Source organism: Nyctereutes procyonoides, unplaced genomic scaffold (genome assembly GCF_905146905.1).
Source record: "Nyctereutes procyonoides isolate TBG_1078 unplaced genomic scaffold, NYPRO_anot_genome, whole genome shotgun sequence".
Taxonomy (NCBI): Eukaryota; Metazoa; Chordata; class Mammalia; order Carnivora; family Canidae; genus Nyctereutes; species Nyctereutes procyonoides.
In genome coordinates, this window is record NW_026575140.1 from 67244960 (window position 1) to 67268420 (window position 23461).

The 23461-nt window shown below is 38.1% G+C and overlaps 1 protein-coding gene and 1 pseudogene across 1 annotated transcript in view; both read right to left on the reverse strand.

Annotated features, from left to right (window-relative positions):
• ARHGAP20 (Rho GTPase activating protein 20) overlaps window positions 1-23461 on the reverse strand; it is a 134720-nt gene that overhangs the window by 15672 nt on the left and 95587 nt on the right. Inside the window, 4 exon segments of the mRNA XM_055306426.1 lie at window positions 57-235; window positions 15113-15301; window positions 18057-18123; window positions 20488-20565. Of these exon segments, the coding sequence (XP_055162401.1) occupies window positions 57-235; window positions 15113-15301; window positions 18057-18123; window positions 20488-20565 (513 nt within the window).
• LOC129497809 (histone H3.3A-like) lies at window positions 13695-14817 on the reverse strand (annotated as a pseudogene).

A 23461-nucleotide genomic window follows, 5' to 3' on the forward strand; every position in this document is an offset into this window, starting at 1 on the left:
TTTCCCTCCCAGGGTTCTCCTTTCCCATTACTGTCACAGGCCAAAATGAGACTCACCAAGACATGTTTGGGCAGATTGTCATTTTCACATATATTTGGCAGAGAGACTCCAAAGAGCTGTCCCGGCATAGGAGATGTTGGTGACACAGGCAAGTTATCCAGGTGAGTGCTAGAACCCCGCCAGAAAGCCCAATTTATGATAGATCTTCTCCTCTTAAATGTCTTCTGGCCTGAATCTAAGGAAGAAGTGAGATTATTAGGAAAACTATTTTAATTCACTTCGTCTTATTTTTACAATTTTCAATTTATATAATGTTCGTTACTATGGCTGAAAAAGAAAAATGCTTATAGATGTCCTTTGTTACTGACAATTCGAACTAGGAAGTTTCACTGTAATATTTTATAAATTAAGGAAAAAAAATCAAATGTTTGGGTTATTCTCAAATGTTTTGGAACATCACTGGTCGGTTTATTTGATTTTTGGCACTGAATTTTCAAAGGCAAAGAAAAGGCTCTCTTTACTGAACTGTAACAGCTTAAAGCAAAAGATGTTTCATACTAACACCTATATTATCCTATTTTAAAATGAGAGTAGGCATACAAAGAAGTTGAAGATTAAATCAGACCACAATTAAATGGTGAGGAAAGGAAGGGTGGAGGGAGAAGGAGAGGAGAAAGGGAAGAGGAGGAGGAGGAGGAGGAGGAGGAAGGAAAAAACCCAAGAGTTGTCTTAAGATGTTCTCTAGAAACAAATAATGCTTTATTAACCTGATGTACCTCTCTACTGCTAAAAACAAAGGCAGGAAGCTAATGTTCTACATTCCCCTCCTCCTTTCTTTCCAACTGCAAAGACCTTTTTTAGGTATCTTTTTAGTTCCTAACTTTAAAAAGCATATTCAAGGCAGCATGGATGGGTGCAAATGTGAGTGAGACTCGTCCTGGCCATGATGAACTTTACAATCTAATGGGAGAACAGGTCTGGTGGTGATGGGAAAAGAAGCAAGTGTATTAATAAATAAAATATCATAAGGGAAGGGCAGAGCACCAAAGGCATTCAGAAGAATGGTAAAGCACATCTACCCACACTAAGAGGGAGGGAGTAATCCTGGAGGCATTTGCATTTGATTTGGATTCTGAATGAACAAAATTTCAACAGAGCACCTGGCATCGTGGTTCGCACCTTGTAATTACTCAATAAATCATTCTCAGGCAGTAAGTGAACTGAAGAGAGATTCAGATGGAAAGGGACAGCGTTAACAAAATAGGCAGAAGAAAGGTCGACAGTGAATCATGATTTTGTGAGATCACACTGCTAAAAGCATTTTTTGTCATCTGTAGCTAATTTTAACATGAAAGTTGATGGATTTGCACAGGATTTGATTCTTAAAAAAGACAGCTCTATAATGTTTCCTTGGACCTGTCCACTGACGTCCCCCAGTTCCAAGAACATACATACAGAAAACAAACTCTAGACGAAATTTAAAAATACAAAAGCCTAAAGGCACCAAAGAGTAAAGAGAAGAAGGTGGGTACTGGAGGTAAAGAGTTCGGTACTTGCAAGAGGGAATGGCATAGTATAGGGCAAGTGTCCCATTTTTACAGTTTCCTGTTCTTACAGTTTTTAGCCTAAGGGTGGGCTCCAGGGTGGTAGGGCCACTAAAATCTGGAGGAACCTGCACTCTCGCTGGCTTGAAGAACTACAGAAGGGACACAGATGCACCCACAGCAGCTAAAAAGAATGTGTGTGGCATCCCAGAAAGGAAAAAAAAATGAATAGTGGGAGCCCCAAATATCGTGTATAAATTTTGCCCGAATCTCTGGCTGGCCCAGCAGGCACACACATGTGAGATTGATTCAAAATGGCTTGAGATTAAGACCAACAGAATGGAGATTTGAGGCTGTGGTGCCTTCAGGTGCCCACATAAGATCTGCCACTATTTTCTCCAGTGAGAGCACATACGAATAGTCATCAAACTTTGTCGTGTGGCCCTGAGAGCCAAGCCAGCACAGGTGATGTTCAGCTGGTGAACACTCCCTAACGATGGGATGCTGAAGAGGTTATTTTTTTAGAGTGGGAATGGCCACACGTGCCAAATGCTAATTTCAAATAAGAGTTTTATATAAATGTTTTATATTGTTTAGCTCTAATGTCCCTTAGCATTTTATTTCCTCAGAATAGCCAACTTAAAACAAATACCACAAAAACCAAGTTGTGAGGAGACAAATAAGTAACATCTAACCAAATGGCCTTCAGACCTTCATCCACCTTTAGCTTCCTTAGAGTACAGTAAGTGCATCATCAGTTCCTTACTTCTTGGTGTAAAAGTCTGCAGCTCTGGGGTCAGGAGCCCAGTTAGACTCCTGGTTCAGATATTTATTTGGGCAAGTTACTTAATGTCAATTTTAAAGACATTATAAGAATATGATCTATACCTTAAAGACTTATTAAGAGGATTAAGTAGGATAATGTACATTAAAATACTACTTTGCAAGGGTATGGGTCACAGCAGTCTTCATTAAAACTGCCAAGACACCAATCTCTTCTCCACAGAGTGTGTCCTCAAATCCATTCTCCATTTAGTGAAACACTCTTGGGAATTGTGTGGACAGAAAGGAATACCAGACTCTGCTTAATTAAAGCACTTCCTGCCCTGACATTCCCAAACTTAACCATTTTAAAAAACAGAGAAGGAAACAAAACCCATTCTTAAACCCAGAAGGGAGGTTCCTGTGTTTACCAATGTCAATCTGCAAATGTTTATTTAATACGTATGTTAAGCAGCTGTACTCAGTCTAGTTTCCTTACATTTAACCTGGTTTCTTTATTTCTAAAACTATCAGATTTATTTGACTTTTTAGCTTTCAAACACTCCTTAGGAAAAATGCTTCATCATAAAGTTATATACCCAGCTATCCTATGAGTGTTGACAGAGGATAAGGTAGAAAATGGAGTCCTGTACTTCATTATAAATACTTTCAGCTGCAGCCATGCCTTTTGTTATGGACAAAATTCAAGTTTAGAGTTCATGTTCACTCTGGGACCAAGAGAAAAAAAATTTCATTAAAGTTTATTTTCTTGCAGAGCTTGCAATGCATAGCTCGTACTTTCTAAATGTCAAAGGCTGATGAAAAAACATGCTATTGTTTTTATAAAAACATAAAAAATATAAGGGATATGTAATTGTAGAGCAAACTAAATTTTTATAAAACAAACTTTACTAAACAATCCTGGAAAGATTCATGTTAGTGTTTCTTCATGCTTAAATTAGGGATCTGAATATTAAGAGTTACAATTCTCAGAAGTTTGTGGTTATCAATTATTATGGAAAAAATAATTTAAAAAACCTTAATTAGAAATTCTAGGGATCCCTGGGTGGCGCAGCGGTTTGGTGCCTGCCTTTGGCCCAGGGCGCGATCCTGGAGACCCGGGATCGAATCCCACATCAGGCTCCCGGTGCATGGAGCCTGCTTCTCCCTCTGCCTGTGTCTCTGCCTCTCTCTCTCACTGTGTGCCTATCATAAATAAATAATAATAAAAAAAACTTCTAGAAAGATGGAACTTAGCATCAGGAAAATACAAATAAAAACCACAATGAGATACTACCTCACACCAGCCAGAATGCCTAAAATTAACAAGTCAGGAAACAACAAATGTTGGCAAGGATATGGAGAAAGGGGAACCCTCTTGCACTGCTGTTGGGAATGCAAGCTGATACAGCCACTATGGAAAACTGTGGAGGTTTCTCAAAAGGCTAAAAACAGAGGTGCCCAGCACTGCACTATAGTTATTTATCCCAAAGACACAAATGTAGTGATCTGAAGGGGCACCTGTACCCCCAATGTTTATACGGCAATGTCCACAACAGCCAAACTGTGGAAGAAGCTGAGATGTCCATCGACAGATGAATGGATAAAGAAGATGTGGTATATATATATATACAATGGAAGATTACTTGGTGATCAGAAAGGATGAATACCTACCATTTATGTTAACATAGATGAACTGGAGGGTATTATGCTGGGCAAAGTCAGTCAGTCAGGGAAAGACAATGATCATATGGTTTCACTTATAGGAGGAAAATACAAAACAATGCAGAGGACCATATGGGAAGGGAGGGAAAAATCAATGGGAAGCAGTCAGAAGGACAAACCATGAGTAACTCTTAATCATAGGAAACAAACTGAGGGTCCTTAGAGGGGAAGAGGGTGAGGGGATGGAGAATTGGATGGAGGGCACTGGGTGTTATAGGCAACTGATGATTAACTGAACTCTACATCTGAATCTAATGATGTACTATATATTGGCTAACTGAATTTAAACTAAAAAAAAAAAAAATTCTAGCAGGATGGAAACGTAGGAAGATCCTGAACTCACCTCCTTTCATGAATGCACCTAGTCTACAGCTAGATATGGAAACACTTCCTCTAAAAACCCCTAAAAACTGGTGGAGCAACACCTTCATACTGGGCAAGTGAGAAGGAAACCACATCAAAGTGGGTAGGAAGAGCTGAGACACAATCTTACCACAAGTTCCACCCCTGACATGGTGATCCGCGATTAGGAGGAAATTCAAAACCTTGAGCTCCTCCATGAGGAGAGAATAGTTTTTTTTTTTTTTTTTTTTTACTCCACACTAGATAACTCAACTTCTAAGTCTGGCTGACACCTGAGAAATGAGTCCCCAAACATATGGTTTTGAAGACCACCAGGGCTTACACCCATGATGCCCACAAGTGTTGTGCCAAACTGAGGAACGGTTCTTGAAAGGCCCATATGCAGATTCTCTGTCCCCACAGCCCAGTGCAGAGGTAGCTCTTTGAAAAGCACCCAGACTTTATGTAAAAGAGCCTCATTTCCTAGTTTTAAAGCATTGGTTTGAGGGGTATGGACTGGGATCCTCTCTGAGGATGGAAGCTTCCTGCTGTCCCTCTGCCTTGCTGATGCTAGGTACATCTCTCTCTCTCATCTCTCTCTGTGTCTGTCTCTCTCTCTCTCTCTCTCTCTCTCTCACACACACACACACACACAAACAAAAATCCCCTTCTAGCAAGTACTGACGCTCCAGCTGATGGGTGCCATATACTATGCTTTCCCTCTGCCTAACTAATGCTGGCATGTGCCATATTTTCCCTTCTTTTTAAATTTTTCTTTTAATTTCCCTTTCCTTTTTAAAATTCTTTTCTTATTTTTCCTTTTCCTCTCCACCCCCTCCTTTTTGGGTAGGTGCCATCTTTGCAGCTTTGCACTCTCCCTCTGCCTTGCTCTAGCCAGTGGACACCATCTGCTCTCCCTCTGCTTGCTCAATGGTTGTCTGGCACTGGAGACCACAGGGACTTGCATTTCTGGGTTCCATGAAGCTGTAATAGTCAGAGATAGTTCCTGGCAGACTACCACACCTAGGGCACTCTGCAGAAAACAGACTGAAACACACCCCCATTCTTTCTGTGAAAGAGGCCTACTTGCCAGTCTTGGGGCTAGCTTCAGATATGACATATATCTAGAGGCTTTGAAGGTATTCTCAGGGAATATAGGATGGGAGACACCATCTTTGCCCTTCCCCTCTACTTCCCTATAGGTCACCAGTATCTCCCAGAAAGAAGCTTATTCATTCATCTGGAGCCCTGACTTTTGCTACTACTGCCTAGGGGACATCTCCAGATGTATTAGCTCTAGGAACCAGCAGGGCATTTACTTGTGGTCCCATAAGACTGCATATATTTGCATTCTTTAAAAGCTGCTGCCTGGGAGTCTGGCTTCCAATCAGCTTACATCTAGTGCTGAAGGAGACCCCTCCCCTCCCTTTGGAACACTGACTGCTCTTGGCATAGCCTCAATTACTGGGAGCCATTAACAATAAAATGGGCTGCTTGGACAATCACAGAGGTTGGGAAGACAACCAAGAGCCAGAGCAGGGGTAAATGTTAAGGTTCATCTCCTATACAAGGCCAACCCTTCAAGACTGGGAGAGGTAACTATTTCATTTAATGTATAGAAAGTTGTACAGAGAGTTAAGCAAAATGAAGAAACACAGGAATATGTTAAAAACAAAAGAAAAGATAAAATCTCAAAAAAAAAACCCTTAATGAAATAGAAATAAGTAATGATTAAGAGTTCAAAGTAATGGCCATTAAGAAGCTCACTGAATTCAGGAGAAGAATGGATAAATACAGAACTTCAACAAAGAGACAGAAAATACAAGAAAGTTCTAAGTGGAAATCACAGAGCTGAAGAGTACAGAAACTGAACTAAAAAACACAGTAGAAGGATTCAATAGCAGACTAAAGGAAATAGAAGAAAGGATCAGTGAACCTGAGAACTGGGCAAAGGAACTCACCTGATCTGAGCAGCAGAAAGAAACAGGGATGAAAAAAGAGAAAAGACAGCTAAAGGGACTTATGGGACAAATATGAAGCAGACTAACATTTGCATTTTAGGATTCCCAAAAGGAAAAGAAAGAGAGAAAGGGGAAGAAAACTTATGTGAAGAAATAAGGCTGAAAACTTCCCTTAAGCTGTGGAAAGAAAGAGACATCTAGATCCAGGAATTCCTGAGAGTTCCAGATAAGATGAATCCAAAAAGACCCATACCAAGACACATTAAACTTAAAATGCTAAAAGTTAAAGACTAGAAAGAATCTTAAAAGCATCAAGAGAGCGGGATGCCTAGGTGGCTCTGCAGTTGAGGGTCTGCTTTCAGCTCAGGGCATGATCCTGGAGTCCAGGGATCGAGTCCCACATTGGGCTCCCTGCATGGAGCACTTCTCCCTCTGCCTATATCTCTGCCTCTCTCTCTCTCTCTCTCTCTCTCTGTGTGTGTGTCTCTCATGAATAAATAAATAAAATCTTAAAAAAAAAAGCATCAAGAGAAAAGCCACTCGTTACATACAAGGGAACCCCCATAAGACTATTTGATCTTTTAGTAAAACTCTGCAGCCTAGAAGGAGTAACATAATATATTTGAAGTGCTGAAGGAAAAAAAATTCCAAAGGAGAATATGCTACATAGCAAAGTTATCATTCAGAATTAAAGAAGAAATAAAGTTTCCAGGAAAGCAAGAGCTAAAGGAGTTTATCATTACTAAACCAGCCTTACGAGAAATGTTAAAGGGACTTCTTTAAGATGAAAAAAAGGGCACTAATTAGTGATAACTAATTAGTAACATATAAAAATATAACTCTCAATGGTAATGGTAAACATATAATAAGATAATGGATTGATCACTTATAAAGTTAGTATAAAGGTTAAAAGACAAAAGTAGTAAAAATAAATAACTACGATAATTAGTTAAGGGTTACACTTGGTGAAAATTTGATGTAAAATGTGACATCAAAAATGTGAAACACAGCAGGGGTAGAATAAAAATGGGGAGCTTCAGAAAGTGTCCAAACTTAGTATCAATTTAAAGTAGGAATGTTATAAATTTGTTTTATGTATGCCTCATGGGAACCACCAAACAAAAACCCAGAGAAGATACACAAAAGATAAATGAGAAATTAATCAAAGCATACCACTAAAAAAAATCATCAAACTACAAAGGAAGAGAACCTGAAAAGAAGGAACAGAGGAACTATAAAACTGCCAGAAAAAAAGAACAAAATGGCAATAAGCACATACCTATGAGTAATTACTTTAAATATAAATGGACTAAAAACTCCAATTAGAATGGAAAACATATGGGATCCCTGGGTGGCGCAGCGGTTTGGCGCCTGCCTTTGACTCAGGGCGCGATCCTGGAGACCCGGGATCGAATCCCACGTTGGGCTCCCGGTGCATGGAGCCTGCTTCTCCCTCTGCCTATGTCTCTGCCTCTCTCTCTCTCTCTCTCTCTCTCTCTGTGTGACTATCATAAATAAATAAAAATTAAAAAAAAAAGAATGGAAAATATAATGTGGCTGAATGGACCAACAAAAACTTCATGACTCATCCATATGCTACCTCTGAGAGACTGACTTCAGATTTAAGGACATACATAGACTGAAAATGAAGAGACAGAAAAAGATATTCCATGCAAATGGGAAACCAAAAGACAGCTGGAGAAGCTATACTTATAACACACTGGACAAAACAGACTGTAAAGCAGAGTCTGTAATAAGAGGCAAAGAAGAAGCTATACTTATATTCACACTGGACAAAATAGACTGTAAAGCAGAGTCTGTAATAAGAGGCAAAGAAGGGTATCACACATAATGATAAAGAGGTCAATCCACAAAAGGATATAATGTTTGTAAATATTTATACATCCAAAATAGGAGTACATAAATATATAAAGCAAATACTAACAGACATAAAGGAATTAAATAGATGACAATATAATAATAGTAGAGGACTGTGATACTGCACTTATATCAATGGATAGATCATCCAGACCAAAAAAAAAATCAATAAGGAAATATTGGCCTTAAATGACATGGTAGACTAGATGGACTTACCATACATACAGTGCGTGCACTCCACCCAAACAGAACAGAATATACATTCTTCTCAAGTGCAAATGGAAAAATTCTCCAAGAGAGACATTAGGTCACAAAAGTAGTTTTAACAAATTTAAGAAGGTGAAGTCATATCAAGTATGTTTTCTGACTATAATGGTTTGAAACTAGAAATCCATTACAAAAAGAAAACTGGAAAATATGTGGAGATTAAACAACTACTGAAAAGCTCATGGGCCAAAAAAATTAAATCAAAATAAAAAATACCTTGACACAAATAAAAATGTAAATACCACATACTAAATCTTAAGGGACACAGCAAAAGCAGTTAATTGTAAGAGGAAAAGTTCATATAAATAAATGCCCATCCCACGAAATGAGAAAAATCTGAAATAAACCACCTAAATTTACACTTCAAGGAACTAGAAAAAGAAGAATAAACAAAGCCCAAAGTTAGTAGAAGGAAGGAAATTGCAAAGATCAGAGCAGCAATAAATGAAACAGAGACTAAAGTAATAAGTGAAAAATCAATGAAAACAAGAGCTGTTTCTTTGAAAAGATAAAGAAAATCGACAAATCTTTAGCTAGCTCACTGAGAAAAAGAAGGCTCAAATAAAATCAGAAAGGAAAGAGGAGACAATACAGCTGATACTACAGAAATATAAAAGATAATAAGAGACTACTATGAATAATTATACACCAACACATTGGACAATGTAGGAGAAATGAATAAATTCCTAGAAATATACAACCTTATAAACCTGAAAAATGGAAGAAGTAGAAAATCTAAACAGACCAATTACTCAAAAGGAAATTGAATCAGTAAAGTGCTCTCTACAAACAAAACACCAGGACCAAATGGCTTAACCTGGGGAATTCTACCAAATAGGCAAAGAGGATTAATACAAATCCTTCTCAAACTCTTCCACAAAATAGAAGAAGGAACACTGTCAAATTCATTTTAAAAGGCCAGAACTGCCCTGATACCAAAACCAAAGACAGAGGAAAGAAAATTACAGGCCAATATCCCTAATGAACACAGATGCAAAAGTCTCAAGAATCTATTAGCAAACCAAATTCAGCAATACATTAGAAGGATCATCTGCTAGGTTCAATTTATTCTGGGGATGAAAGGATGGTTCAACACTGGCAAATCAATCAACGTGGTGCAACACATTACCAAAGTAAAGGATAAAAATCATACAATCATTTCAATAGACACAGGAAAAGAAAAGCATTTGACTATGAGCACGGCTGCTCAATACAGCAAACTACAGTGACATATTTATATCTGGATGGTGTTTTGAGTGGCTTGTATATCCTGATACTGTAAAATTTTAATTTTTCATTACCTGTCATGTCTAGTGTTGAGCTTTTAAGGCACAGAGAGAGCTGTGCGGATGACTTTATTATTATAATAAATAGCAAAGTATTGTGCTAATCATGCAATGATGTAACAGTTGTGGTAGAAGAACACAATATATGTTGATATTATACCAAGAACTCATTACAATATTCCCAACTTGGAAAAAGTAAGGATTATAAGAATTCAGAATATTTTTTAAAAAGATTTTTATTCATTTATTTGAAAGAGAGAGACAATACAAGCAGGGGATAGAGGCACAGGGAGAAGCAGAGTCCCCACTGAGCAGGAGCCCAATGCAAGACTTGACCCTGGACCCCGGGATCATGACCTGAGCTGAAGGCAGACAGCCCACTGAGCCACCCAGGTGCCCCAAGAATTCATAATACTTAAAATGAAATATTTCAGCACTGCAGAATTTCTTCCCCAAAATAAAAACAAAAAACAAAAAATGAGGTTCCAACAAAAGTCAGTCTCTGAGTAGCTCATTGTTAGTAATAGAAGGAAAACTATTTACCAACAGGGAGCTACTTAAATTTTCTGTGTTTGCAGTAGATGAAGATGTGTACAGAGAAACTAGACTTAAGACTATTAGCCTTATGGTGAGAACAGCTCCTTGAATAGTTGACATTCCCAGCAATAAGAAACTAAAAAACAGGACAAATTATTTCGGGCCACTATCCTTGGTTCTTGAATAGTTGGCAGATGCTACCAATACTGCTCAGTTGTTTATTCAAGAAGTCAGTGCTTTGTTTGAAGTGACTGAGTTATTAGCCCTGAATAGTCTTGCATGGGACACTATAGGTGAGAATATTTTCAAAGAATTTAAGAAATTTGGAATACTTCACTACAACCTAAAGTGCAATCTGCTTTGGTGGTAAAAGTGTGTGGAGCAGAAAAAGATGTAATTTGACAAATTTACAAAGCTCATGAAAATGCAGTGTTTACTGCCTATAATGGTTGTTCATTATGTTATTCATCAGTAGTATTGTGTGGGAAATATATGCATCTATCAGGTGTTACTGCATCAGCAGTGTCAACAGTAAACTTCATCCACTGGGCTTACCTACCGCCATTTCTGTGAATTTCTGTGAGTAGCCTGCATGCTATTACATGGCATCTGAATGGCTTAGCAGGGATAAAGCTGTACAGTGATTTTTGAACTTACAGCTGAGACTGAAATTTTTATGAATGAGAAAAATTTTCCTAGTGGTGAATGGCTTTGGAAATTAGTTTTTATTGCAAATTTGATGATGTTTCTTAATGAATTTAACCTAAATTACAAGGCAAAAAATGCTTACATATAAAACTTTTGAAAGTTTCATTTTGAGACAAGTGACATTTAACCACAACTGACAACGTTGAGCTGTTTTTACACTTCTCATGCTGTGAAAAGTTAAAAGAACCAAGATCTCCATTCTTAAATTTGTAGCAGATATATTTTCTGAGCTCAGAGTATAGTTCCAGGGGTATTTAACCCTCAATGCAAGTACAAAGGAAATTTCCGTATTTCAAGATCCTTTAAATGTGTAATCAAAGAGCTTCTAATTTTCAAAAGTAAGTGATTAATGCGCAATGACATGCTAAAAGGCAAATATCAAAAGAATAACAAATTCGACAAATGTCTCAGAAGAGAATATGCTCAATTAAAATTATATGCTTTTAGAATGAAAATCCTGTGGGGTATAGGTACGATGCGTTGGGTTTTGTGTGGGGCTTTGTGGTGTTTTTCTGTGTTTCTAGAGGAGGTCTGAGAAGTTTATGGCGGATGTCTTGGCAGGTTCGGTGGCGCATTGGTTGATTGTGGGGTGGACAACTAGTAGTTTGGTTGGAATGCGGAGGTAGTGTCCGGGGTGGTCTGGTTTGGGTGTAGATTGGTCGTGTGTGGTTTTATGCTGATTGTTTATTTATGTGGGGTGCGGTATTTGTGGGGCGCGGCGGGGCTGTGTTCTGGACACGTCTGTTTGGCGGGTGGGGGGGGGGGGGTCATGATTTGTGGGTACACTGAGGTCCAGGGTCGGTAGTTTTTGGGAGGCTGATGCCGGTAGGGGTTATAGGTGTGGGGGCCTAATACTGAGTGTCTTCAAAATCTTATGTGTTAAAATAACACAGAACTGCTTCACCTGTAATAGGTGATTCTGATGCCCAGCTATGTTGGCACCACTGGTCTGTGATTACTCCATCCCTGATTCTATTTACTATAAATCACCTTAAAGCTGCGACCACTATTATCCTAACTTCCAAGAGGGAGAATCAGGATTAATAAACAGAGTGCAAGTCATTGGCAAAATTGGGTAAAACCCTTAGGATTTCTGACTCCTAGTTATTGGTCAAATTACTTAAAATTGACAAGGGACACAGAGAAATAGTTTTAAAAAACTGAATATAAAGGGAGAAGAGTAAGATACTCTCCTCAGCTTAGTTATAAAGGCAACGTTCCGTTTATATCTTTAAAGAACAATGACAGCATACCTATTAATAAATAAATTCATTTGACAAACATTTATTGAGTACTTACTTATATATGCCAAGCACTGTTCCAGGTGCTGGGAATATAGTGGTGAACAAGACATACCAAAGTACCTGCCTTCACAGAGCCCACATATTAGTGGATGCAAAACTATAATGTGTCTATCATATCCCTACAGAATGGCCCAAAGATGTGAGGAAACAGGCTTGGAGTTCCCAGGACTCAGTCTGCCATCCTAAGAGAGAAGCTGACTGGTGCACGTACAGCTTCTATAGCTGTGTTACAATCCTGAGTGGAGGACTTCAGTGAACTATAAAGTCTGAGGCTAGGTTATCACCACTGAGTGACAGGTGGGAGTGTGCCTGCATGGAGGAATGCAGATGAAAAGAGCTGCCATGTTCATCGGATCCCCCAGCAGGTTCGAACTGACAAAGGTTGCAACATCAGTTTTCTGCTACCCCACTCACATTTAAGCCTGTATGACACATTTTATTCTGTTCCCTATGCAATCTCACTTTCAGACTGAGGGCTTAAAGCTCAAATTTGGGTTAGGGTAAATAATGGTCCTCTTACTGTTGAGTATCATTTTTATCATTCTAGAATCTTTATTATGGGGTGGGAACAAACAATGGCTAGATTCACAGGGAATTCAGATTAGATTAGTAGACCAAGGAGACATTACTGTGGAAATATCTTAGTTTTCACACACTTATCCATACAAGACCCATCACAGTCTCCTGACACCCATCATCCACAGGCTGGGGAACACATAGTGTGACAACGTGCTACAGTACAGAAAGGGCCTTTGACGGGTCTGTAGTATGGCACAGGGCCTTGGACGCTGCGGTGAGCATAAGGCTAAAGGGGAAAGAATAGTGAAGCGGCAAGGAATGGACGGTGCTGCTACTTGCTGCTGATTCCAAGTCCATCACACCTACTGCTGATTTATAAATTTTTTTTTTTAATAAACAAGTTTATTTGTAAATTTAGTCAACATACATAATTGACCTAGAAGACTTCGATAGAAGGATAATTTTTAAAACCACTTGGAAAGGCCATCTCTATAAAGTGATTTTTCCCAGGACCATGTATCAGATGTAACCTAACCCGGCACCATGTTAACCCACAGAGGTTCAAAAAAAGCTGGAGTTGTGTGCCCCTCCCCCACAGCAAGTTTACTCTAAGGGTTATTATAATACAAACTCCACAAGGAAAAGAACTTCGGCATTGTTTCCCTCTTGGTAGAGAAAAACTCAACCTAGTTATGAGACCAACCACAACACAAAGAAAAGCTGCACTAACTAGTTTAGAATTAGTAACAGATGATGCTGGTGTGAATAACTTGTATTATATTCTAGAGCCCTTACAAATAAAATCCCCCCATTAGTGTTTGCATTAATCAGCTAGAGGATTACTTAACATGTGGTAGAATGAGGACTTATGCAAGGTATGATTTGCAAAGCATTTTACTATTATGAAAACAAGTGCAGTCTAGTTAGGAGAAAACCAACTGGACTTTAAATTACACACACCTTAATGACAAGACTCCCCACCACATGTGAATGTAAAACATTTAACTTAAAAATGTTGACACTACAATATATAAAATAGCTATTATAAATGCACATAGTGTATTCTATAGCTGCCAGGTTTACTTTTTTTTTTTTTTTTTTTTTTTAAGGAAACTGTAAGTTACACTGTGGTTAAGACTTGTATCTTCACCCTTGAAAAAACCCACATTCTATCACAGTGATGTATGGTCAGACTTAACAGCCCCAATTGTTAAACACTTGGATCAAGTCATAACCAGTTTTATTGCAAAAGGACCCTGTACACATTTATCAATTCTAGTACCTTAACAGCTACCCAACAAGTCATTAACATACAGAAACATGCATCATGAGAAGCAAGAAATATCACCCATCCCTTCTGCATATTAGCAACTTGTCACTCCTGAGCAACAGCGCTCACATCACTGAGGTCTGTGAACAGTCACTTTTCGCATTCATCCTGAGTGAAAGATGGAATGACTTAAGCACAAATGCAACATATTATAAACAATTTCTTACAAAAAAAGTCACAAATTAAACCAAAGTATTTTACAGAATTTACTACAAAACACCATAAAAACTGCCTTCACTTAAGCTCTCTCCCCCCGTATCCGGCGAGCCAACTGGATGTCTTTGGGCATGATGGTGACTCTCTTAGGTGGATGGCACACAGATTAGTATCTTCAAATAAACCCGCCAGGTACGCTTCACTGGCCTCCTGAAGCGCGCCAACGGCGGCGCTCTGAAACCTCAGATCGGTCTTGAAATCCTGGGCGATCTCCCTCACCAACCTCTGGAAAGGCAGCTTCCGGATCAGAAGCTCGGTGGACTTCTGGTGACGCCGGATCTCCCGAAGGGCCACGGTCCCAGGCCTGTAGCGATGAGGTTTTTTCACCCCGCCGGTAGAAGGGGCGCTTTTCCGGGCGGCTTTAGTGGCCAGCTGTTTGCGGGCCGCTTTCCCACCCGTGGATTTACGGGCAGTCTGCTTGGTTTGGGCCACTTTCTTTTACCCAATGCTGAAGTTTTAGACCGCTCCTCCGACTGCCGCGCCGCTGCTGCTGCCCAACGGAGAGCTGCAGGCGCCGAGCAAAGAACAGAAGACCCGCCAACGAACGACCAAACCGCTCTATGCTCTGATTTATAAAATTATCCATATTTTCCTTCAAAACACTTAGGAAGTTATAAAGAAAAAATATCTCAACGGGCTAGAAGTTTGGGCCTTTGCCTTTGTACTAACTTTGCTTTTAAGAATAAAAACTTTTGCTAAACAAAGTCTCCACAAAGGAGGAGAAGCAACTTACCACTTAGTTGCTGGGCTGCAGCCAGGCGGCTGGGCTTCAGGATGAACTGACACTGTGCCTCCCGAGGCAGCTGCTCTGTGAGGAGGGACTCCTGAAGGCTGGACGGTGCGCTGGAGCCTTTTGACCCCTGTGTCAGGACCATCGTGTCTCGAAGATGGCTCATTTTAATTCCATAGGGATATTCGTGTCCTACACAGAGAAAAATCTCAATGTAGACTTTAGGCTGACAGGCACCATGAGCATGTGTGCTATCTACTAGAATGTACTGCAATTTGCTGCTGGGACTTCTGGAATAAAGAATCCTTTTGTCAACTGAATGATCACTATGCATGCTCTTAGACTTGGAGACTACGGCATAATGCAGGTGGCCCTATCAAAGTAGTTTTAAGCAGGTGGTGGGAGGAGGGCAGAAAAAAGAAAAAAGAAAAAAACAACTTTAGAGAGTATCTTCTTTGGAGTGCACAGATTAGTTTGTGAGCTGCAGGATGCTGATTTTTCCTATGTTTGCATCCAAGACTATTTAAAGGTATTTGAGTTCTCCTTTGACACTAACTGTATCTGTAAATCTTCAGCAAATCCTTGACATCTCTCAGCCTTAAATTCACGGTTTAAGATATTTACCCTACTTATCACACAGTGATAAGGATCAAATAAGTAAACTTTAATGGTTAGTATTATCTAAATAGTAAAGGCAAAGAACTATGTATTTTGAGCATCACTATTACTGCTATAATTCAACACAAGACATGTGTCTGAAAAAGATATTTCATTACTTCTTATCAGTTATATAATCAGAGTTACTCCAGAGCATCAGGACTAGTTTGTTTGATTTATGCTTCCCTCCCACTGTTGCCCTCTGAGGGTGTGTTCACAGGCGATAATCAGAAGGAAGACTGCAGGGCATTAGAAACACAGAAACAGGATTCAAAAAGGAATCTGCGAACTACAAAAACTAAACTCTGGACATTTAACTGCAACAAGACTTTTTGCTCTTTAGTTTTTTCAGTGATTGCATTTTCTTAACTTACAGCTTCAAGTACCACTGTGCTGTAGATATGCCTTTTTAAATATAGAGAATAAGTTCTCCTCTTTTTTTTTCTTCTTTTTTTTTAAATACGTTCTCTTCTATTCCTAATTTATCACTGAATCTAACTCTGAACTCTTCCTTTTCCTTTCCATCTAGCCTAAGTATACAATATCAATGTTCCAATAATATCGAGGATTACACCTGCTTCCAGGGATTAAGGGCCAAAAAAAAAAAAAAAATAGCCAGCAGCTAAACTACAATTGAAGTTTCCAAGGCACACTGAAATATATAGTGGAGAATTCTTGCTAAATCATGTCCCATGGTTATTTTCTTTTTTCAGTGAGATTTAACAGTGAAGTTTGAAGCTGTTTTAAGCTTAAAAGCTACCACCTAAAGAATTTTAATTATTTTATGAAAACAATTATTTTAAGTATTTGCTTTTATTTTATTTTTTTAAACATTTTATTTATTTATTCATGAGAGACAGAGAGAGAGAGAGACAGAGACACAGGCAGAGGGAGAAGCAGGTTCCCTGCAGGGAGCCAAATGCAGGACTGGACCCTAGGGCCCCTGGGATCACTTCCTGAGCCAAAGGCAGATCCTAGGCCCCTTGGGATCACTCCCCGAGCCAAAGGAAGACGTTCAACCACTGAGCCACCCAGGTGCCCCTGAGCATTTGATTTTAATCACAACTTGGTTGCTCACTTGGTTTTCACAAAAATGACAACTTAAAAAAGAAACCAGAAATGCAGTGAATTTTGGCCTCCGACAAGTGCATGACATATATAAAATATATATTTTAAGTCTGAGAATATATATTTTATGAAAAGTTTGGTTTTTGATTACTCAGATCACTTGAAACATCCTGAATTACACAGTAGTGATCTCTCACGTAAATGAAAGGATTACATGAGATATCGCATATAGTATGCTTTTCACAGGACATGGCTGATAGTGAGCATTTAAAAATTGTTAGCAGAAATCATCATCTTCATCATTATTACTTTCATCATCTCAAGATCTACTACAGATACTGTCCCTTATTTTAATTGCTATATTTCTTTTTTTTTAATTTATGATAGTCACACGAGAGAGAGGCAGAGACACAGGCAGAGGGAGAAGCAGGCTCCATGCACCGGGAGCCCGATGTGGGACTCGATCCCGGGTCTCCAGGATCGTGCCCTGGGCCAAAGGCAGGCGCCAAACCGCTGTGCCACCCAGGGATCCCTAATTGCTATATTTCTATTAACCACATGGAGTGACCTTACTGATCAAGAAGTATTTTTTAGCTGAATGATTTAAACAAGGTGAGATGCAATCTATTTAACCAATAATTCCTTAAAACAAATTCTGGGAAATCTGTCTAGAGAAATAGCAGTTTTGAAGTGATAACTGGTAAGTCAGTGAATATTTTTAAGGACTCTAAATGGGTTAATCTCATTTTCATTCGGATGCCTTGGGCAGGTTTTGAATATGCATTAATCAATTAAGATGTATGACGGGATTATAGATAATCTTACAGAGGCAATGTAATATGAAGAAAAGGGAACAGGAAATTCAAGACTTGAATGTGAAAAATAAATATGCAGGGAAAAGGAATACCAGTACATATTGGCTTTTTATAGAAAAAAAAAACATTTAAAAAGGTTTGCAAAATACCTCTGTTTTTAAGGTAAAAGAGCAAAAAGGGAAATTTACATTTCTCTTCCCAACTAACTCTACCATTAGTTGCTTGAGTGAAGAGACAGTTATTTGCCCAGCACTTAGGAAATGGTTGATAGGTATGTATCGAATGAATAAATAAATACGAGATTTAATATTTGATGGTACTTATATTTAGGACCACATGACCAATTCTCTGAGACATTTAGTCATAATTAAAATACAACTCCATCTTAGATTTTTGAAGAAACTTACCAATAAGTGGGTATGGTGCCTCTTCTTTGCCAGAATTGACCCATAATTGGTAATCTCTCTCAGACCCCTTGGGAATAAAAGAAGTAATAATAAATAATAATAATAATAATTCTTTCATGTTTGGTAATTGACTAAGGACACTTTTTTTATTCTTTGCATTATTATGTTTTGTTAAAAAGTAGGACAATATAAACACTATTCAGGTTCATGGGGGTGGATATGGTTTTTAAAGATGGCAAGGCTGATTGCTACAACCTATATTCCCTTGTCTCATCCTTAGCAGAGGACTCAGGAGTCCTGCTCTTTTTTCCTAGTGATGACAGGGGATCCACAGACTGCAATGGAAACAGGCCCTCATGATGACAGGTAGCCCACAGAACATAAAATTATAAGCCTCTTTACAAAACAGAAAGAATGTCCTGGTTTTCTATAAGGTTAATCTCTTCTTTAGAATCCTGACTTCTGCTATATCTCTGGACTTCTCAGAGAATACTGGACTTAATCTCCAACAGGCCCCTGCAAAGACACCTTGTTATCCAGAAAGCCAAAACACTGCTGTGTCTGATGAAAAAGTAAAATTTCAAAGGCTAATTACTTATGCAGCTATTTCTGAGCAGAAAAGAGAATGACCAAGAGGCTCTGAGGAGATAGGTAGCTGGCAGAGTCTACACTGATTTTATTTTGGGCAAGTCCAGTCCTGGGGGCAGAAGGGACAAAAATTCAGTCTAGAGAATATGCCCAGTCATAGAAAACAATGAGATTGTTCACCAGCAGAATTACAGCCCAGCAATACTAAAAATTTCACTTCAAAGAAGTAATACTAAATTATGTAGACTTTGCTGCATCATCTAGGAGAGGATAAAGAAAAATGTTTTAATTGGCAATATTCAATATTCTTGCCTTTATTTTTTGATGAAAAATCATGGTCCTGACCTTATAATGGAAGGTCCTGGCTGTGGAGAGTAACCTCTGGCTCCCTCTCCTACACTGTCACTTCTTTCCCCATCCTTGACTCAAAAAATTTTATTGCAAATAGGGAGTGCAAGCAATCTAATGAAAATCCTTTATTTTTTGTCATGTCTGAAAACTATAATAATCCATTAGAATAGAACAGTATAACCAAATAGCCTCAATTCTTAATTATAATGAATAGAAATATTTTTGGTCTCAGGAGATGGATCACTCTTTCATAGGAAAAGCATAAATGAGTCATGTCATTAATCTCCCTTCCTTTTCCTCAAACTACTTACTTTCTTCCAAGATATAAACACATAAGCTTAGAAGTCAATGCAGAAGTGCCTCTTTTATCAGTGTATATAAATCTAGTTATACCTTAAATGTATTATTAAATTTAACTAAAAGAAGCTAGATTTCTTAAAAAAAATCAGATTTCTTACTCTGAAGTCTGATTTCTCTGAGTACTTACTTAAGGGCTTATGATGACACTGTGTACAAGTGAATCTAAATACAACTTATGAGACTGCAGCATATCTAAACATCTGCTATGTTACATCGGAGTAATACTGTTCACATTTACAGAGAACCTTACTCAAAAAATGGTGTTATTCGAGTGCTTCCTTTAGCTTCCAACCCTCAGAAGGTCATTCCCGTTAATATGAGGCCCACCATGTGGTGTTTATTTACTAGTAGGGAGGAAATAAGGAGAACTTTCCAGTGTTCTTCCTACCTCATCTTCAAATATGCCAATCTTTTCCATTAATAAAATTTGAACTTAATAAAATTTCAAAAACTCACCTTTGCCCAACAAAACAGAAGGAAGAAGAAGCTAAATGCAAAATGGGGGGAAATGTGGTATGCACACTAAAGCTCTTTAACTCCACAATTGAATTCAAAGCTTGTTTTTTAATTTACCAAATCGTTAGAGGTACCAGCCATCTCATCTCCTGGATCTATAGCATATGGATGTTAGCTATGTGTTCTTCATGTATAAACTCTACTACAGAGCAAATCCTTCAGAATTTATCATCTTAAAACTGATGAAATCTTGGGATAATAGGAAAACAATTAGGCGAAGGAGAAGAATCAGAAAAGGAGATAGGGAAAGAGAAGAACAGTCATAGAGTGACAAGTGGGAAGGAATTTAGAACATTCTCATTAGAATCTTACACCAAGAACCTCCCCCCCATATAGTATATGTATATAGCATATACAATAAAAAATACATTATCATCATTCTAAAACTATAGCCTTATTTTATTACACTTTCTAGTTCACATAGGTCTTACAGTGTCAGTAGGAGAGTAGCATCTAATAAGCTTTACTGTCCTTTTTTTCTCCATTTTTGGGACTAAAAACCAAGAATTTGGTATCACTAATAATAAGCCATCTTATGATAAAAGGGATAATATTTATATGACTCTAAAGTATCAAAGTTTGTTTTTAATTAAGAATATTTAGTAGAGTAACTTACAGTTATCCCTAGCATTGGTAGTGACATGTTGATAACTTCATTTGCCGTATCTGAATTTGTTACCGTTATAGTTTTAGACTGCAGAAAAAAAAATAAGAAATTTGGTTTGAATAGATAATTATTATGAAATGATTACCTAAAAGCAAATTTTGATTTCAAGTGTTAACAGCATAAAGCATATGACTTAAGTGGAACAACATACCCTTGACGATAATTTACTTTCATTCCATTATATCTTATGCCTTTTGATAAAACATCTATATCTCTTAATATAAAGAATATGTAGCACGCAAAATATGAGACCTTAAGCAAGAAACAAGAAGATTAACTACAAATGAGAGTACATGGACTACCTTTCCAACAACCCCACTCCTGCCAAATCTAGTGAAGTTGGTCCCCTATAACATCTTCATAATTATATTTCTATAATGCAAAGTGTAATAAAAAAGGGAGAGCACTGGATCACCTTCTACTTCTTCCTGAGGACTGTTTTCACAGTGTGGGTTTCACAGTAATTTCTTTGCATGGTAAAAAGTTGAGGTTAAATCAGAATAAAAACAGGCTACAAAAAGACATTGAAAGTTTAGAATTTTTAAAAACCACTATGTATTGAGCACTATGTCAAACACTGTGGCTACTGAGATTTTCAGTGTTGAAATCTCCAGACACCTTTTTTTTAAAATTTTTATTTATTTATGATAGTCACAGAGAGAGAGAGAGAGGCAGAGACACAGGCAGAGGGAGAAGCAGGCTCCATGCACCGGGAGCCCGATGTGGGACTCGATCCCGGGTCTCCAGGATCGCGCCCTGGGCCAAAGGCAGGCGCCAAACCGCTGCGCCACCCAGGGATCCCGAAATCTGCAGACACCTTAAAACCAATGAGTCGGGCAAACAGGACTGAGAATTTTAGAAAGCTCAATTCTACTGCCAACTCTGCTATTAAATAGGAGATCTCTGATAGCTCTGTGCTTAAACTACAGTTAGAAATTACTACTTAAAAATAGACAGTTTGGGGATCAGCCTGTGTCTCTGCCTGTCTCTCTGTCATAAATGAATAAATAAATAAAATATTTTAAAAAAATAGTTTGCAGCAAACAGAAAAGGAATTAAAATAATTTTGAGATATCTATATAGAGTTCACTGAGTTCCAAGACATTTAAATGTAAGACAATGCTATGCTATCAAAAAAGAAATATTTACTATGCACACAGGTTTTATATACTATAATCATCAGGTGAATCAGTAATTAGGGCTGTGATGGTATAAATGGTATAAATAAGGGCTTAAATGGTATAAATAAGTAGTGTAAGCAGAAACAAAATGATATAAAAACAAAAATGATACAAAAATAACATTAAGTGAAATCTGCTGATAATTCACCACTTATCCTTCCATTATAGCATTCTTTTTCTCTATGGGCCGATTACTTGACATGACAAATTACCTCTTAAAGTTGTTTGTTAATTGATTTCAAGTTGTGCTCTTGAACTCCAAAGACTATGTAAAAGTGTCTCAGAACCCAACAGGCAGGGCTTAGAACATCCATCCCAGTGTTTGTCTTCTACCAGAGTAGATAGATGTTTTACACTGGGCTTTAACTTGAGATATAATTTTATGAAAGGCACCTGCTTTTTATTCTTTTAAGTCTGAAAACCTATCCTTAAATTAAATTTTAAAGAAATTCTCTCATGAAGTCTTTTGTAAAGTGAAGAATCTATCCTGTAATACTATCTTCCAATGTACCTGGTTTCTAAGATAATGATTTTTCTTAACATTTGATACATTCATTCAAAACAGTAATTATAGGTTGTGTGTTTTTCCTTGTATGCTTTTCTGGCAGACGAAACAAATGAATTTCAGCAGACAGTCCTCTTTGGTTAGTAAACAAAGAAAACAAACAGACAAAAATGAAAATGTGGCTTTCTTTTTTCCACGTTAGCAGAATTCACTGACAGGTTGTATATTAACTAAAGGCCAAGAATGCTTTCCATACCAACATTTCTATTTTGGGGGGCATCACTCTTTCTGGAAGCAGGGCTTCCTGAAAGGAGACTCTTGCTATGAAGCAACGTCAGAGAGCCAAGGACAGGGTGTCATATCATTGTTGGGTTAACCAGGGTACTAGTGATAAAAACAGCACTTAACCTAACCACATCTCTTATTTTCTCTTTCAAAGACAGTGGGACTCTGGTCGTTTCTCAAGCACAAGCTTTCCATACACTGAAAATGTAAAAAAAAAAAAAAATTCAAGGGATTTTCCATGAAAATCCTAATTATAACCCAATTACAACAACTGAATCAAAGCTGGCAGAAAAACAGAGGTAGGTTTTTGTTTGTTTTTTGCTACTTTGCAACAACAGATCTTTGTAGTTTCAAACCATAAAAATTTGAGTATTTCCCTCAAGCAGTGACATCTGGCACTCATGTCAGAACTTCTGTATAACTTTTGCTTTTGACCAAAACATACTGTTTTGTACTACATCGTTTTCCTGTGTGAACCAGAGCCGTTGTAAAGTATGGCAATGCATAGTATCATAAAAATATTCATAAGTTTTCATTTTATTCATCACTGATGACATCCTTGGCATTTATTCTATTTTTCCGGTCATCAAATTATAAATAATAACTAGGGCTAAGTGGGTTTAATTTTAATTTGACCAGTATGATAAAAATTGTGAGGTAGTAACATGCTGATGCCTTAAAAATGTCATCTCTCCTGGCTCATCCATTTCATTAACTCAAGGGAGTCAATCCCTAAGAACTCAGAGAATGAAGAACTATCTAAAACCACCTTCTGGGATCCCTGGGTGGCACAGCGGTTTGGCGCCTGCCTTTGGCCCAGGGCGCGATCCTGGAGACCCGGGATCGAATCCCACGTCGGGCTCCCAGTGCATGGAGCCTGCTTCTCCCTCTGCCTATGTCTCTGCCTCTCTCTCTCTGGGTGTGTGACTATCATAAATAAATTTAAAAAAAA